The 15,965-nt window shown below is 37.4% G+C and overlaps 1 protein-coding gene and 1 long non-coding RNA gene across 2 annotated transcripts in view; one reads left to right on the top strand and one right to left on the bottom strand.

Annotated features, from left to right (window-relative positions):
* The window catches only part of LOC106873689 (uncharacterized), a 42,192-nt gene extending 28,210 nt beyond the window's left edge, over nt 1-13,982 (bottom strand). Inside the window, exon 1 of the long non-coding RNA XR_008266029.1 lies at nt 13,782-13,982. This is a non-coding gene — a long non-coding RNA (uncharacterized LOC106873689). The remainder of the gene's footprint in view (nt 1-13,781) is intronic.
* Nucleotides 13,983-14,074: 92 nt separating this feature from the next.
* Nucleotides 14,075-15,965, top strand: part of LOC106873766 (metal transporter CNNM4) — a 108,885-nt gene continuing 106,994 nt past the window's right edge. The window contains exon 1 of the mRNA XM_052974465.1: nt 14,075-15,457. Within this exon, the coding sequence (XP_052830425.1) occupies nt 14,122-15,457 (1,336 nt within the window). The 5' untranslated portion in view covers nt 14,075-14,121. The remainder of the gene's footprint in view (nt 15,458-15,965) is intronic.

Raw genomic sequence — 15,965 nt, 5'->3', positions numbered from 1 at the left:
GCAAGCAAAAGCAAAATTGTGATGGCACCTGTGCCCAGCGTCGCCTTTCTGGCACTTGTGCCCGCGGCATGTATAAGGACTTTCGAGCGAGATCGTTGCCAGTGCTCCTGGACTGGCTCTTGTGCAGGTGGCACATAAAATACACCATTTTGAGCGTGGCCGATGCCAGTACCGCCTGACTGGCTACACTCTCTGAGTGGTTGGCATTAGGAAGGGCATCCAGCTGTACAAACTCTGCCAAATCAGATTGGAGCCTGGTGTAGCCATCTGGTTTCACCAGTCCTCAGTCAAATCGTCCAACCCATGCTAGCATGGAAAGCGGACGTTAAACGACAATGATGATGATGATGATGATTAACATTATCATTATCATCATTATTATCTTTCATCATCATTATGATCATTATTATGATCATGATATATATATATATTAGTATCTCTTTTGCTTAGGCATTATCTCAAGGTGTTCAGTCTGCTTTCTTTTTCTCATGATGGTTCTATGGGACTATCACTTTTGGTACCGATACATCAAATATTTCACAGAATACTTCCATGGGAATTTCTTCCTGATCTTGGATATGCCTCTTCCTTAGTCGGTTTACATGTCTCTTATGTTCGCTGTGTGACCCTTTAATTAGATACATCATACTTCCAATTTTTCTGGTAACAATGCCATCTTCCCAGCCCTCTTTACCATTTCTATAGGTTTTGAAATGCACTTTATCACCTATCTTGACGTATTTCGTTGGCTCTTTCATATTTCCTTTACATCTTTTTTTCTCTGGTAATAGCTTCTCAAAAATAGATTTTATTCTTCTTGCTAACATCACTTCTGCAGAAGAATTCCCTGAACTTGTACATAGATTGGGGGTCACTCTGTATATTCTTAAGAAATTCGTCAGTGCTTTGTCATTGCTTAATTCATTTCTTGCTTTTCTTAATGCTCTCTTAAAGGTGTCCACAAATCTTTCTACCTGCCCGTTTGACCTTGGGTGGTAGGGTGGAGTGAAAATATGCTTTATCGCATACCTTTCAAAAACGTTCTTAAATTCATACCCAGAGAACTGCGTTCCATTGTCTGAAACTAGCATGTCAGGGACACCATATCGCACAAACAATTCATATAAGAACTTTATAGTTGTCTTAGAAGTTGGTCTATAACACCTGCAAACCTCTGGCTACTTAAAACAGCTATCTACTATGATTAGGTAGTAAGCGCCATTTACCAGTCTGGTATAGTAATGTGTAACGTAGACGATGGGTTCTCCGTCTCAGGCCACGATTGATATTTTACCGGCGGGGCTTTGGCCATGAGTGTGTAACCTTGGCATGTTCTCACCAAGTTTTTGATATCTCAGTCGATAGATGGCCAATAAACATGACTCTTCATCTTTACCTTGCCTGGATGTGTGCTGTGAAATTATTGCAATACACCTTTTTTGTAATGTAATTTGGAACCACCATTCTTTGGGCATACATCAGAATATTGTCGCAAATTGAAAAACTACCGGCATCTCAATTTTTATTCTGTTTAATTTTTAAAGCTTCTTTTATTTTCTTAATATACTCATCACCAACGGCTTTCTTTCTTATACCCTGTGCAGTCACTGGTAGTTCTTGGATAACGCTCGTCATAACACTTTTAATTTCACTTTCTGTCAGCAGTGCAGCTATAACAGTCTCTTCTAGTGGTTTCATATTTTTTTGAATTAATCTCAAAAACCAGTCTGCATGACCAATTTTTTCCATGGAATGTATTGCATTTTGAAATTATTATTTAGTAATATTACACCCCAACATTGCAGGTGCTTTGCAGTATGAGTTGGCAACCCTTTTTTCGACCCATAACTCGACAACAAAGGTCTATGGTCTCTTTGCAATAAAAAAAACTTCTGTCATGCAGAAACCTGTGAAATTCTTTAACTGCAAAACTAATTGCTAGGGCCTCTTTTTCAATTTGACTATATCTCTTCTCTGCTGCTATTAGCGAGTGTGAAACATGAACCACTGGTTTTGTACTTCTGTCTTCATATTTATGAAGTAGAACTGCGCCTTATCTGTGCTCAGAAGCATCAGATGCTACAATGATGTTCATTTCGAGATTGTAATGTGCTAATAACAAGTCTGAGATTAGAATTCTTTTCTTTCTTCAAAAATGTTCAGGCCACTTTACTCCATTTTTTTACTAAGTTGTTCAATGGAGCTCTTCACTTGTGCCTATTAGGAATGTAGCTTTGATAATAGTTTGCAAACCTAAGAAATGCTTATAAAGTTAGAATATTTGTTGGCACAGGCATATTCCTTATTGCATCTGCCCTCGATGGGTCAAGATGTCTACCACTTTATCAATTATTTGGGGTAAAAAGAATTCGCATTTTTCTTCACTCAAAGTGAATCTGTAAACTTTAATTTTCTTACACACAGCTTTTATGTGTTCCACATGCTGTTCATGAGAATTACTCTTGATCAAAATATCATCCAAGTATGGGATTGCAAATTCACAATCAGATAACGTAGTATCCGTGATTTGCTGGAATATTGCTGGTGCCACTTTTAATCCAAACGGTAATCATGTGTATCTGTACAATCTTCTGTGTGTATTTATTGTCAAATACTTTGAGCATTTTTCATTTACTTTTATCTGTAAGACAGATCTAAATTGGAAAAATTTTTCCACCATTTAATTTTGAAAAAATGTCCTCTGCAGTCAGGAGTGGATGATGATATGTTTTTAAGCAGTTGTTCAATCCTGTAGAGAAATTGGTACACAGCCTAATCTTATTATATATATATTTTTTAATACATACCATGGCTGTTGTGCACTTCAAGTAATCCATCTTTTTGATGACTCCACTCTTTTTGAGTCTGTCTAACTCTTCATTTATGGTTTCAATTTCCATGAACGGTACTTTTCTGTTTGCTTTAAATACAGGTACAGCATTTGCACTTACTTGGAAATAGGCATGTCTTTCTACATAGACTTAAATCCTCTAATAACACTTGTGGAAACATTTTTTCAATATTTTCTTCAGTTCTTTCAAAGAACTCTTTTTGTAGTGTAGGCCTCCACAACCATAACATGGTTTACCTTGTATCTTTTATAATATGTGAGAAACATAATACCCTCCTTTGGATTATACATAAATTCAGAAATTGTGTCTGGCATAAATGAGCTTCCTGGATTTTTGGATTTTATTAACTGTAACTCAATTGGTGTTGTTGTAGCATTTGTTTTTGCAACTCCTGCAGTTGTACCTGTTGCTTCTCTTGAAGTTGTACTACTGCAGCTAATAGGTTTTCCATGATGCAGAAATTGTCAAATAACCAATGTGAGTTTTGAATGATTCTCATTGCAAGATGTTATATCCTTATGGATAAATGAATACACTGCAACAGTGTAATAACAAAATAATCGAAACAAATGGCAGAAACCACACATAATATAGCAATCTTTTAAGAGACAACAATCCAACACACTAACTTGAACTGTAAACTTTGAACTCCAGCTTTGAACTATCAGCACACATGAACTACCTCACTTACTCAGACCACTACTATTTATATGTAGTGGTCTACTCCATTCTCACATGAGAAGCGTCATACTCTCGCACAATGCTTTGTACAACGGTTGTTGCTCTGACAGATATCGTTATATTCCAAAGTTGTCGATAGAATGTTTCTATCTGGCACTGCACAACTCCCAGCTGTACAGAGTTATTATCCTCAAAAGGTTGGATTGTTATAACGTCCATTCAATATTGCAGTATAATCTACCATGAAGGGAAACCATTGGGCCGGTGGATTTCCAAGATATAGCCCCCAAAATCATCACAGATCCTCCTCCATGTTTAACAGTTGGAAGAATGCTTCTTTTGGCTGTCTCCACACATATACTTAGCTGGTGGTCGGAACTAAGGTAAAGGATGACTTGTCTGAGAAAATAACATTCTTCCACTGATCAAGGGACCAATTCTGTAGGTTTTTGCTCCACTCTAAATGCTCCCGGCAAACAGTTTTTGTGGAAACTGGGTTCTTGAGGTGGTCATCAAGCTCTTCAGCAATTCTGGGAGTTGTACTTTTGTGATCCTTTCTAACAGTTCGTGTAAGAGTCCGACGGTCCCTATCTGAAAGTTTTGGTTTTCTTCTGGAGTTTTGTTTTTCCCTCTTTCTCAAAGGCTGTCATTACTTTCAAGACAGTACTTCTTGCTACACCAAACATTTTGGCTGTTTTCTTTATACTAGTGCCTGCTATACGAGCTCCAAAAATTTGACCTCTTTGAAAGTCCGACAGATCTGTCATTTTAATGAATTTTAATTACCTTCTTCTGATAATAAATCAAAACACATAAAAATAAACAAGCTTTTGACAGTTTTATAGATATTTCAAAATTATGATGTTATGATGCTAGGTGTTTCCATTATTTTGTCTAATCCCTGTATATTTATATATATATATACATACATATATATATATTAATAGTAAGACAACAAAGGAATGAAAGAGACCTTGATATTATGTAAATAGAGGAATTTATTTGTAATATAATGTGTGACAATTATTCGGTTGCCATAATAAAACTTGTTTCGGATGTCAGGGCAGAAACCTGCACCAGCACTGAAGAGATGTCGGTGCAGGTTTCCGCCCCAACACCAAAAACACAAAGTTTTATTATGTCAACCGAATAATCGTCACATATTATGTTTCAAATCTATATATTTATATATAGATACGCATACATGCAAATATATATATATGTGCATATATACATATATTAACATATCATCATTTAACATCCATTTTCCATGCTGTAACTTAATTTCAAGTAATGCCATTGTTAGAATGTTCTCTTAAATATGAGCAGCATAGATGTGGCAATGATGGGCATCTTTTGCAGTGTATATTCTTTTCCACACACAGAAACACACACATATGTAATGATGTATATATAATCCTTACTATTATTGACACACACACACACACACATATATACACAATAATTTATTCTAATTTTGGTACAAGGCCAATAATTTTAAGGGGAGTGGTTAGTCATTATCTTGAACCTATTACTCAACTGTCATTTACTTTATCATTCCTGAAAGGATGAAAGGCAAATCTGACCTTGATGGAATTTGGACTCAGAATGTAAAGCCAGACAAAATTCCTCAAAGTATTTTGTCTGGTGTGCTAACGATTCTCTAAGCTTGCAACCTACATAATGATAATAATAATGGTTTCAAATTTTGGTATACGGTCAGCAGTTTTTGGGGAAGGGGTAAGTCGATTACACCATCCTCATTGTTCAACTGGTACTTACTTTATTGACCCCAAAAGGATGAAAGGCAAAGTCAACCTCAGTGGAATTTGAACTCAGAATGTGCAGACAGATGAAATGCTGCTAAGCATTTTACCCGGTGTAATAATAATAATAATTTTGGCACAAGGCCAGCAATTTTGAGTATGGGGAAATTGATTAAATCAACCCTAGTACTTCACTGGTGCTTTATTTTGCTGACCTCAAACAGTTGAAAGGCAAATTTGACATTGGCAGGATTTGAACTTATAAAGTAAAGAGCTTGAAGAAATGTTTAGCATTTTGTCTGATGTACTAACAATTCTGCCAGCTCATCATCTTAATAATAATGATTTTGAATTTTGGCTGAAGCCCAGCAATTTTAAAGGATGGGGAAGTTGATAAAATTGATTCCAGTAGTTCACTGGTACTTTACTTTGTAGATGTCAGAAAGATGAAATGTGAAGTAGTCCTTAGCAGGATTTGAATTCAGGATACAAAGTGCCAGAGGAAATGTTGCTAAACATTTTGTCTGACATGCTAATAATTTTGTCAGCCTATCATCTTAGACCAGGAAAGTGTAGGGAAAGCAGTTTAGCTGATTACATTGACCTCAGTGCAACGTATTATATTGACTCTGAAAAAACGAGAATTCAGAATCTAAAGCTGTCTTAATAATAATCTTTTCTTAATGGCTCACAGAAACATGTAAAATACATACAAAAGACATTAAAGAACATGGAGTTTAGAATACAAGTGGGTATGGGTAGACAAAGTTATATAAAGATGCAGTGAGGACTAAACAAAGAGATTAAAAATTTGATGAATAAGTAGAAAGTTACTGAAAAAACACTCAATAATTAAAACAAAATATACTTAGAGTAATTATATATAAAACATTTAGAGCCACTCATCCATACACTAGTGGGTACCCACTTGTTAGGTCAAATCAGAGTACCTGGCTTTTCTGCTTGCCCACCTGACTGTGTATTTCTTGGGATTTCTGAAATTCCCTGTCACCATCTTTTCACTATGCTCATCCAAAAAGACACCTACATCTATCTATATATATATATATCTATCTATCTATATATATATATATAGATAGATAGATAGATATATATGTATATATATATATGACAGGCTTCTTTCAGTTGCTGTCTACCAAATCCACTCATGAGGCGATAGTAGAAGACACTCTTTAAAATATCGAGTTGAATTTTGTGTAGCTACCTGTTGGCAACTTTTTACTCCTACCCATTTTGTAGGAAGTATTATCCATTTTTCTGGGCTCTTTTCATAGCTATAACCCATTTGAAATTTGCATTAGTTTTGTATGAAAAAAAAAAAAGGGAAGGGGGCCTGTTTGTAGTTTGTAGAGAAAATGTTAAACATGGTCTTTCCCCCAACTAAAAGACATGAAGAACTATGAAAGAAGGCAAATAAGTACCAGAGGTGGGGGGAAAGAAGAGAGAAATAACACTTGATCCTTCAAGAATTCTCAGAATGAAAACATAAACACTTGAAAGACTTTCCCTCTATTCATTACTAAATGTCTTTCTCTCTTCTTCATTGTTAAAAATAACGAAGTTAGAAAAGATTGATTGTATTTCAGTCTAATTGTAATTTCAAATGACTGATGCTTTCCTTTCTCTGTCACTATCGCTTCACTCCTTTTCTCTACGTTTAAGAGATTGAAGGGGCATGGCTCAGTGGTTAGGGGTATTCGGCCCAGGAGTATGATTACCAGTGGTGGGCTGTGTTCTTGAGCAAGGTACTTTACTGCAGTCCACTCAGCTGTGATTCAAAGAGGAGCCTTGTCACATTCTGTGTAAGGCTGAATCTCCGAGAACTACGTTATGGTATGCATGTCTGTGGAGTACTCAGCCACTTGCATGTTAATTTTAGAAGCAGATTGTTCCGTTGATCAGATAAACAGGAACCTCGTTGCCATAACCGACAGAATGCCATTTTAAAAAAAGTGAAAGAAAAGGAAATGTTCCATATTGTAAGGCAAAAATGTCATGTGTTTAGTATAAGCAGTGAAAACTAAGATGAAATAATTGCTCAGTTTGATAACAACAACCTGCACACCAGTGTCTAATGGGGGTGGGGGATTGGCCTCCAGATCTGTGAGACCCACCAATGCCGCTGTTAGGACCAGATTAACATCTATAGTGACCCTAATGACTAAAAAGATTTCCCTGCCCCTATATAGGATCGTTTTTTCATTTTCTTCCAACCACTTGAAGGTTTATCTTGCTCTCGTCCACTCAGCTGGCCAAAATGAGTAGTAGCTGTAATTGAAAGGGGCCAGCCTTGTCATAATCTGTGTGAGGCTGAGGTGGGTGGCTTGTTTATAGTTTGTAGAGAAAATGTTAAATATGCCTGGAAAAAAAAAACATGGTCTTTCCCCCTCCAATTAAGACATGAAGAACTATGAAAGAAGGCAAATAAGTACCGGGGGTGGGGGTAAGAAGAGAGAACTAACACTCAATCTTTCTAGAACTCCCAGAATGAAAACATAAACACTTTTCCTTTATTCATTTCTAAATATCTTTCCCTCTTCTTCATTGTTAAAAGTAATGGTATGCATGTCTCTGGAGTACTCAGCCACTTGCGAGTTAATTTTATCCTTGTGTGGTAATGAAAAGTGAAAGTGACATCCAATATTTGCTGTAGTTGATTTAACAATGAGTCTATGTATCTATGTATCAACTTTTCTTTCGCTCTATGTATCTATTGTCTCTCTCACTTCTTCTGTGTCCATCCTCTCTCCTGCTTTTAATTTAACAATGTGTTTATGTATCAATGTATCTAGTTTTCTTTCGATCTATGTATCAGTCTACTCTAAAAATACTGATAAACATTTAAAAACACAAAACGAACACCGTTACCACTCACTGCCTCTCTCACTTCCTCTCTGTCCTCCTCTCTCCTTCTTTGCCACTCACTTCTTCCTTTGAAGTAAGTGTGACACACGCCACAGGTGCGTACAAAAACAAAATGTTGGTGTATTGATATTATTGATAATAATCCTTTCTACTATAGGCACAAGGCCTGAAATTTTGGGGGAGAGGACTAGTCGATTACATCAGCCCCAGTGTTTCACTGGTACTTAATTTATCGACCCTGAAAGGATGAAAGGCAAAGTCGACCTTGGTGGAGTTTGAATTCAGAATGTAGTGATGGACAAAATGCCACTAAGTATTTTGTCTGGCATGCTAACAACTCTGCCAGCTTGCTGCCTTAAATAATCTTACATATTAAAACTGAAAATTTGTGTGTGTATGTATCGGTATGTCCTCGTTTTGTGCCAAAATGGCTAGACTGATTTTTCTTAAACTTCACACGCACATTGCTTATGTGTCTGGGGAGATTTTAGATATAAATTGATTTTGAAAACATGTTCGGGTAAACGGCAGAGGAACAACATTTGGGCGCGGTTGAATGGTGGGTGTAATTATTTTTAAGCTTCCAAGGGGAATAACCCATTCCCTCCTTCCTAAATTATTTGGTAAAAATGAAATTGAGTACAATATACAATCTAGCACTGATTGAGATTGAAAACAAGACTTTAGCCTTAGGCATGACCACTTTTTACAGTTGGATGCCCTACCAAATGCCAACCACTTTACAGTGTAGACTGGATGCTTTTAAGTGGCACCTGCTCTGACAGGGTCACCAAGTAACTAGCAAGACAAAATCTTTTGAGAGGGAAATGAGCATTGGAGGAGGTGATCTTGTGTCAGAAGATGAAAGGTTATAGTGAGACAGAGAGACAGAAACAAGTGTCATGCTGTAGAGGAGGTACAAGGCTATGCAGCCAGAGAGAGAGAGAGAGCGGGGGGGGGGAGAGATCAGGAACAAAAATAGAAACAGATGTGCTGCTGTAAAGGAGATAGATGGCTACCCAACCAGACGGAAGCACAGGAGAAGAGAGAGAGAGAGAGAGGGAGATAGCAGGATAGAGATGGCGCTAGCAAAGTGTCAGTCAATTCACAAAGGACAGGGATCAGGATATAAATGGGATGGTCGAGTAAAAGAAGAGAGAGATAGATGGTGGTAAGTGCCAAGGCATACCCTTGAGATTCAAAAGTCATAATATAAGTGGCAACATATTGCCAAAGAAGTGTGAGTAGAGAGTGGTGAAGAGGAATGCAGTGAGTGGTGAAAACCTGGATATATAGAGGTTGAGGGACTACCAGATAGCAATGATATAGAGAAACAGGGCTGTAAAGACAGGATTGGAGAGTGATAGGTAAGCATAGTGCATGAAGGAGGAAATGTGAGGAAGAGAAGAAATGTAGAGATGTAGTTTGGTTTGTTGTGGTAGGGTGTGTAAGAAGTTTTCTTGTTAAGTGTGGGTGGAACACACAGGTCAGGGGCTAGCGGATAGCAATGATACAGTGAAACAGGGCCAAGAGGACAGGATTGGAGAGCAGGAGGTAAGCATAGTGCATGAAAGAGGAAATGTGAGGAAGAGAAGAGATGTAGTTTGGTTTGTTGGGGTAGGGTGTTTGTAAAGTTTTCTTGTTACATGTGGGTGGAACACACAGCATTTCTAGAACTCAGTTTTGCTGACATGGGTGGGTCTTCTCAAGCACCTCATTATCACCAGACATCTTAGTCCATTGTCATTTTCTCTGTGAAGTCCAACATCCTGAGATTGGTTCATAATAATAATAATAGTAATAAATTTGGAGGAGAGGGTTATTTAAGAGAAGAAGGACAGGTTAACATGAAAGAAAACAGTCAACAACAGTGCATTGCACCCAAAGGCAAATATGATAAGGCTATATACACTGAGTAATGCAAGAGGATGAAGACTTGTAAGCATGAAATATTGTGTAGCTGGTGAATTCAGGTGTTTAGATTTTTATTTGGCCAGTAGTAGAGAAGAAACTTTTAAAGTATGTTGCCAAAAGCAGTCGTATATGCATTGAAACTACTGAAAGTAAAGAAACATGTTGCTAGCTAAGAAAATGAGCATGTAGGAGAGTATGGAATTACATGGTCAATTTGAAAAACAAATGAAGGGAGTAAAGGTAGAATCATCATGGAATTGGTTGACAAAAAGTGATCTTAAAAGAGAGGCATAGAGTTTGTAGGTGGTTGCTCAGGATCAAGCACTAAACACAAACTTGATTAGGAATATATATATAACCCAGAAGGAAGAAATAAGTGTAGGTTATGAGGAAAGAAGGCAGAAAGTGTGACACACATTGTGAGTGCCTGTGACATTCTTATGGCAGAGAGAGTATAAAAAAGGCGCATGGGTTAGTGAGTAGGGTATTTGGTTCATGATTGTATGGCCACGAGATTGATTCCCAGTGGCGTTGTGTCCTTGAGCAAGACACTTTATTTCATGTTGCTCCAGTTCATTCAGCTGGCAAAAGTGAGTAGTATCTGTATTTCAAAAGGGCCAGCCTTGTCACATTCTGTGTCACATTGAATCTCTCTGAGAACTATGTTAAGAGTATGTGTGTCTGTGGAGTACTCAACCACTTGCACGTTAATTTCACAAGCTGGTTGTTCTGTTGATTGGCTCAACTGAAACCCTCAATGTTGTGATGGAGTGCCATAAAAGGTTTCATGATAAAGTATGCTTACATCACCACTTTATGCAAGAAATATGGGTTTCCAACCACTGAGAAATTGTATCAGTACGAACCAAAGAAGATCCTAAAAAATTAAAACAGTGAAACTTCTGTGGGACTTTACAATCCAAACAGATAGAATCCTTGAACATACGAGGCTGGACATAACTTTGGTGGAGAAATGTACTGTAAGGAGGTGTTTGCTGATCAATGTAGTTTGCTCAGCAGATTATTACATCAATGATAAAGAAAGTGAGAAAATTGTAAAATATGCAGACTTGATGTTAGATGTTGAAAGAATGTGGAAAAAGCAAGAATAGTACCAACTGTGATTGGAGCACTTGGGTTGGTGACAAAAAAAAAAAAAAAAAAGCCTCTAGAAAATACCTTGATACAATTGGAGTCTATTCCAGCATTACAACATTGCAAAAAATGACACTTTTGGGAACAGCAAACATCCTGCAGAAAGTACTATCTGAGGTTACAATAAAACAGTCTAGTATTCACAAGATAATGACTGCATGAAATGAAGGAATAAAAATAATAATGGTTTTAAAGCCTGGAAATTTTGGGGGAGTGGGTAAATCAATTACATTGACCCCGGTGCTTAACTGGTATTTATTTCATTGACCACAAAAGGATGAGAGGCAAAATCAACCTTGATGGAATCTGAACTTAAAGCATAAAGACGGATGAAACACTGCTAAGCATTTTACCTGGCAACCTAATGATTCTACCAGCTCACTGCCTTACTACTACTGTTATTACTACTACTAATGGCGTAATATTCAACTTGGCAGAAACATTAGCATGCCAGGCGAAATGCTTAGCGGTATTTCATCTGTCTTTACATTCTGAGATCAAATTTCGCTGAGGTCAATTTTGCCTTTCATTCTTTCGGGGTCAATAAATTATGTACCCGTTGTGTACTGGACTCGATCTAATCGACTGTCCCCCTTCCCCAAAAATTTTGGGCCTTGTGCCTAGGGTAGAAAAGAATATTTGACTTGTACTTTATGTTATGGACTCCTGAAAAGATGAATAGTAACGTTGACTTCAATGAACTCAGAATGTAAAAAGCTGGTAAGAATATTGCATTTTTTTTTTGACATTCTGACAGATCACTAACAATAATGATAGTCCTTTCTACAATAGGCATAAGACCTGAAAGTTTTGGGGAGGGGGCCAGTCGATTAGATTAACTCCAGTACACAACTTGTACTTAATTTTTCAACCCCAAAAGGATGAAGGGCAAAGGTGACCTCAGCGGAATTTGAACTCAGAACGTAGTGACAGACGGAATACTGCTAAGCATTTTGCCCGATGTGCTAACAACTTTGCCAGCTTGCTGCCCCAATAATAATAATGATAATAATAATAATAATGGGTTCAAATTTTGCTATAAGGGCAGAAATTTTGGGGGAGAGGATGAATCGATTACATCGATCCCAGTGTTCAACTGGTACTTATTTTATTGACCCTGAAAGGTTGAAAGGCAAAGTCGACCTTAGTGGAATTTGAACTCAGAACGTAGTGACAGGCGAAATACCACTAAGCATTTCGAAAGTGTTGTAAAGCATTCCGCCTGGCATGCTAATGATTCTGCCAGCTCACCACCTTCTTCTTATTATTATTAAGAAGAAGAAGAAGAACAACAACAACAACAACTCTTTCTACTGTAGGCACAAGGCCTGAAATTTTTGGGGAGGGAATAAGTCTATTACATCGACCTCAGTGTTTCCCTGGTATTTAATTTATCAACCCCGAAAGGATAAAGGGTAAAGTCGACCTTGGAAGAATTTGAACTCAGAACGTAGCACGGGCGAAATACTGCTAAGCATTTCGTCCAGTGTGCTAACGATTTTGCCAGCTCACCGCCTTAAATAATAATAATGAAGAAGAGACTTGACAACCTAGGGAAAATAATACAGTGGGAGTTATGTACAAAGGTACGATTTGACCATACTGATAAATGGTATGAACATGAACCAAAGCTGTGAGACTTTAACACTCAGACGGATAGAGTAACAGAAGCTAGAAAGCCTGATTTAATATAAGCGGGCAAAGAAAATAGAAAGTGCCAGATAATTGATTTTACAGTGCCAAATGATTAGAAAGTCAATATGAGAGGTATAGAGAAAATAGCAAAGTACCAGGACCTAGCCATTGAGTTACAAGTTTTTCACACAATTATTCTCTCCCCAGTTTCACTCATAAAACATAGGTCGACCCCATGCTATATTAAAAGACATACAAGATGCTACTCAGTGGTGTAAAAATCTGAACTTCATGAAAAACTGAACACCTTAAACGTTCGGCTAAACTGCATCTATATACATATGTACATGCGTGTGTGAATGTGCACAATTGCTTCTTACACCCAAATCAGCCTTACTCGAGCAGACCCGATAATGAAAGGTAGTCGAACGATCACTATTCGTGCTTTTTATTTTAATTTATTGTTCAATGTGGATTAACTTTTCTGATTCGGTGGGTGTGATTTGATGGAAATTTAGACTTTACACCATTAACCGTGAAAACACTCCTTTGTTTATAAATACAGAGTTCGGGGTGGGGAGCATTTTTCTCTTTTTTTGTGTTATCAAAGGGAAAACGACTATATTAATTTCTTGGACGTTGTTTTACGTTATATTCAATATGTTTAGTTATAGCTTTATATGTAATGAATCCTAATGTTTATAATCAGCCAAAAACAAAATAATCATCTATTACATATGCATAATGAAGCAAGGGAAATAAAAGTGACCTTCTAGCTTTTTTCATATACATTATCGAGCAGGAATTGAAATCGATCCATAGACTTTCCTATCAATACAAATATATGTTACTAGACAAAGAATAAATAACAAATAAAATATTTATTTCTTACACTTCTCTGACCTTTGGATATTTTAAGGAAACAGAATGTTCATTCTTTCTCAAGGGCACGAGTAACGTCAGTGCCTGATGTCCTTGAGAAATTAGCGACGTGAATTGATTAAGTTTAACGGCTTTAACTGAGAATCGAAACCACCACAAATTATGACGCATTTGAGGACACGCCTCCTTGCAGTAGTGATAATAATAACTGTGAAAGGCGTGTAACCTTGTCATTCAACAGGAAATTATTGTTTTGAAGAAGCGCATGCGTAATAGCATTCAGATTAGAGTTTTGGGTGAAGGAAATGGGAGGGACGAAAATCTAAACTTCCGGCAGTGGGTCAAAGAACATGGCCACTTCGTTGTGTCACCATGGGATTCGAATGGTTCTCTTGATATTTGGCCTCCTGCACTCAGCTCAGCGTTGGGTGCAGGCGGTCCGTGTTGACGCAGTTTTAATTGAAGAGGAATCTATAAAAAAGGATAAAACGGGGTCCCAAATAATATATGATTCAATCAAACAGAAAATCCGACTGATCGGCCATGAACTCTCCGATGAAACAGAAGTATCCTTCACAACCAACGAGCAACAGAGGAACAACAGCTGCAGTGATTTGAAGCGGACCAGCGCTTTCGTGGCCTCATCGTCCGAAGCAAATATATCAGTGATATTTAAAGTAACATTGAACCCTCTACTTCCCGGAGAAACTTATTATTATTTGTGTATAAAGCAATCTTACACCGTAAATTCCGTGAAAATGGATCATTGGATCCACCAGGGTAGCGACTCTTGGCTCCGACTTAAGGCTGAAACATATAGAAAGACTTTGTTACCTGTATGGATCCAAATAATTTTGATAATTGTTCTGTTATGCTTGTCAGGCCTTTTCAGTGGTTTGAATTTAGGGTTGATGTCTTTGGATAAAACAGAATTAAAGATTATCGAACAGTCAGGTTCCAAATCTGAGAAGCGTTTCGCGCGGATTATACGACCAGTCCGAGAGAAGGGAAACTTTTTACTTTGTACTTTACTTTTAGGTAATGTTTTAGTGAACAACACATTAACTATCTTGATGGATGATTTGACCGGCAGTGGTGTTTTTGCCGTCATATCAGCCACCGTAGGTATTGTTGTTTTTGGAGAGATAGTACCACAAGCCATTTGTTCGCGCCATGGACTAGCTGTCGGAGCCCGCACTGTATGGATTACACGCTTATTTATGGTCTTGACATTTCCCCTCTCCTATCCTGTTAGTTTAATATTGGACAAAATTCTGGGAGAAGAAATCGGTCAGGTGTACAACCGAGAAAAATTGCAGCAGCTTATTAGGTTGGCGAAAGATTTGAAATGTGAAGAAGTAGACATAATCTCCGGAGCGTTGGCTCTAACTAAAAAAACGGCGAAAGATGCTATGACTAAAATGAGTGATGTTTTTATGCTAGAACTCAACACTATCTTAGATTTTGAGACAGTGTCTGAGGCCATGAAACAAGGTTACACTCGAATACCTGTTTATGAGAAAGACCGTGAAAATATCGTAGCTATTCTCAACATCAAGGATTTAGCCTTAATTGATCCTGACGATAAAACCCCTTTGAGAGCGGTGTGCAAGTTTTACAATCACCCCGTGTTGTTTGTTTTTGACGACCATAAACTGGATAATATGTTACAAGATTTTAAACAAGGTAAGTCAAAATGGTATAAACATACACTTAGCTGATAGATACACATCAATGTGTGCGCAACAATCACGAAGTGCAATCAGGCAGTTGGCTGTAAACAAATACAAATGTGTGAAACTAACACAATTCGTATGTATCTGTCTATATGTAGTTGTAGCTAATTCTCAATGTGAAATTTTAAAATTCAGTATTAAGAGACAATGCGTACATGTCATGTTCTTTGAAAACAGAAGACGATCATACTATGATTCTCTTATATATAGAGGGTACCTGTCCAGTTTTTGATTTGAGACTAAAGCGGTGTCATACGATGTTTGTCAATGTTATTGCATAGGGGTGTCGCTATGTATTGTGCAGATAGGTGCATAGATACACTAATAAAAATACAACGCTTTGTGTATATTTATACACCTACACACACAGAGGTATATATTGATATATATCCCTATATTTTCACACACATGTATACGTGTGTGTAGATGAAATATATACGCATGCATTATATATATAT

This window comes from Octopus bimaculoides, chromosome 18, assembly GCF_001194135.2.
Source record: "Octopus bimaculoides isolate UCB-OBI-ISO-001 chromosome 18, ASM119413v2, whole genome shotgun sequence".
Taxonomy (NCBI): domain Eukaryota; kingdom Metazoa; phylum Mollusca; class Cephalopoda; order Octopoda; family Octopodidae; genus Octopus; species Octopus bimaculoides.
This window is presented reverse-complemented; position numbering and strand designations above follow the sequence as displayed.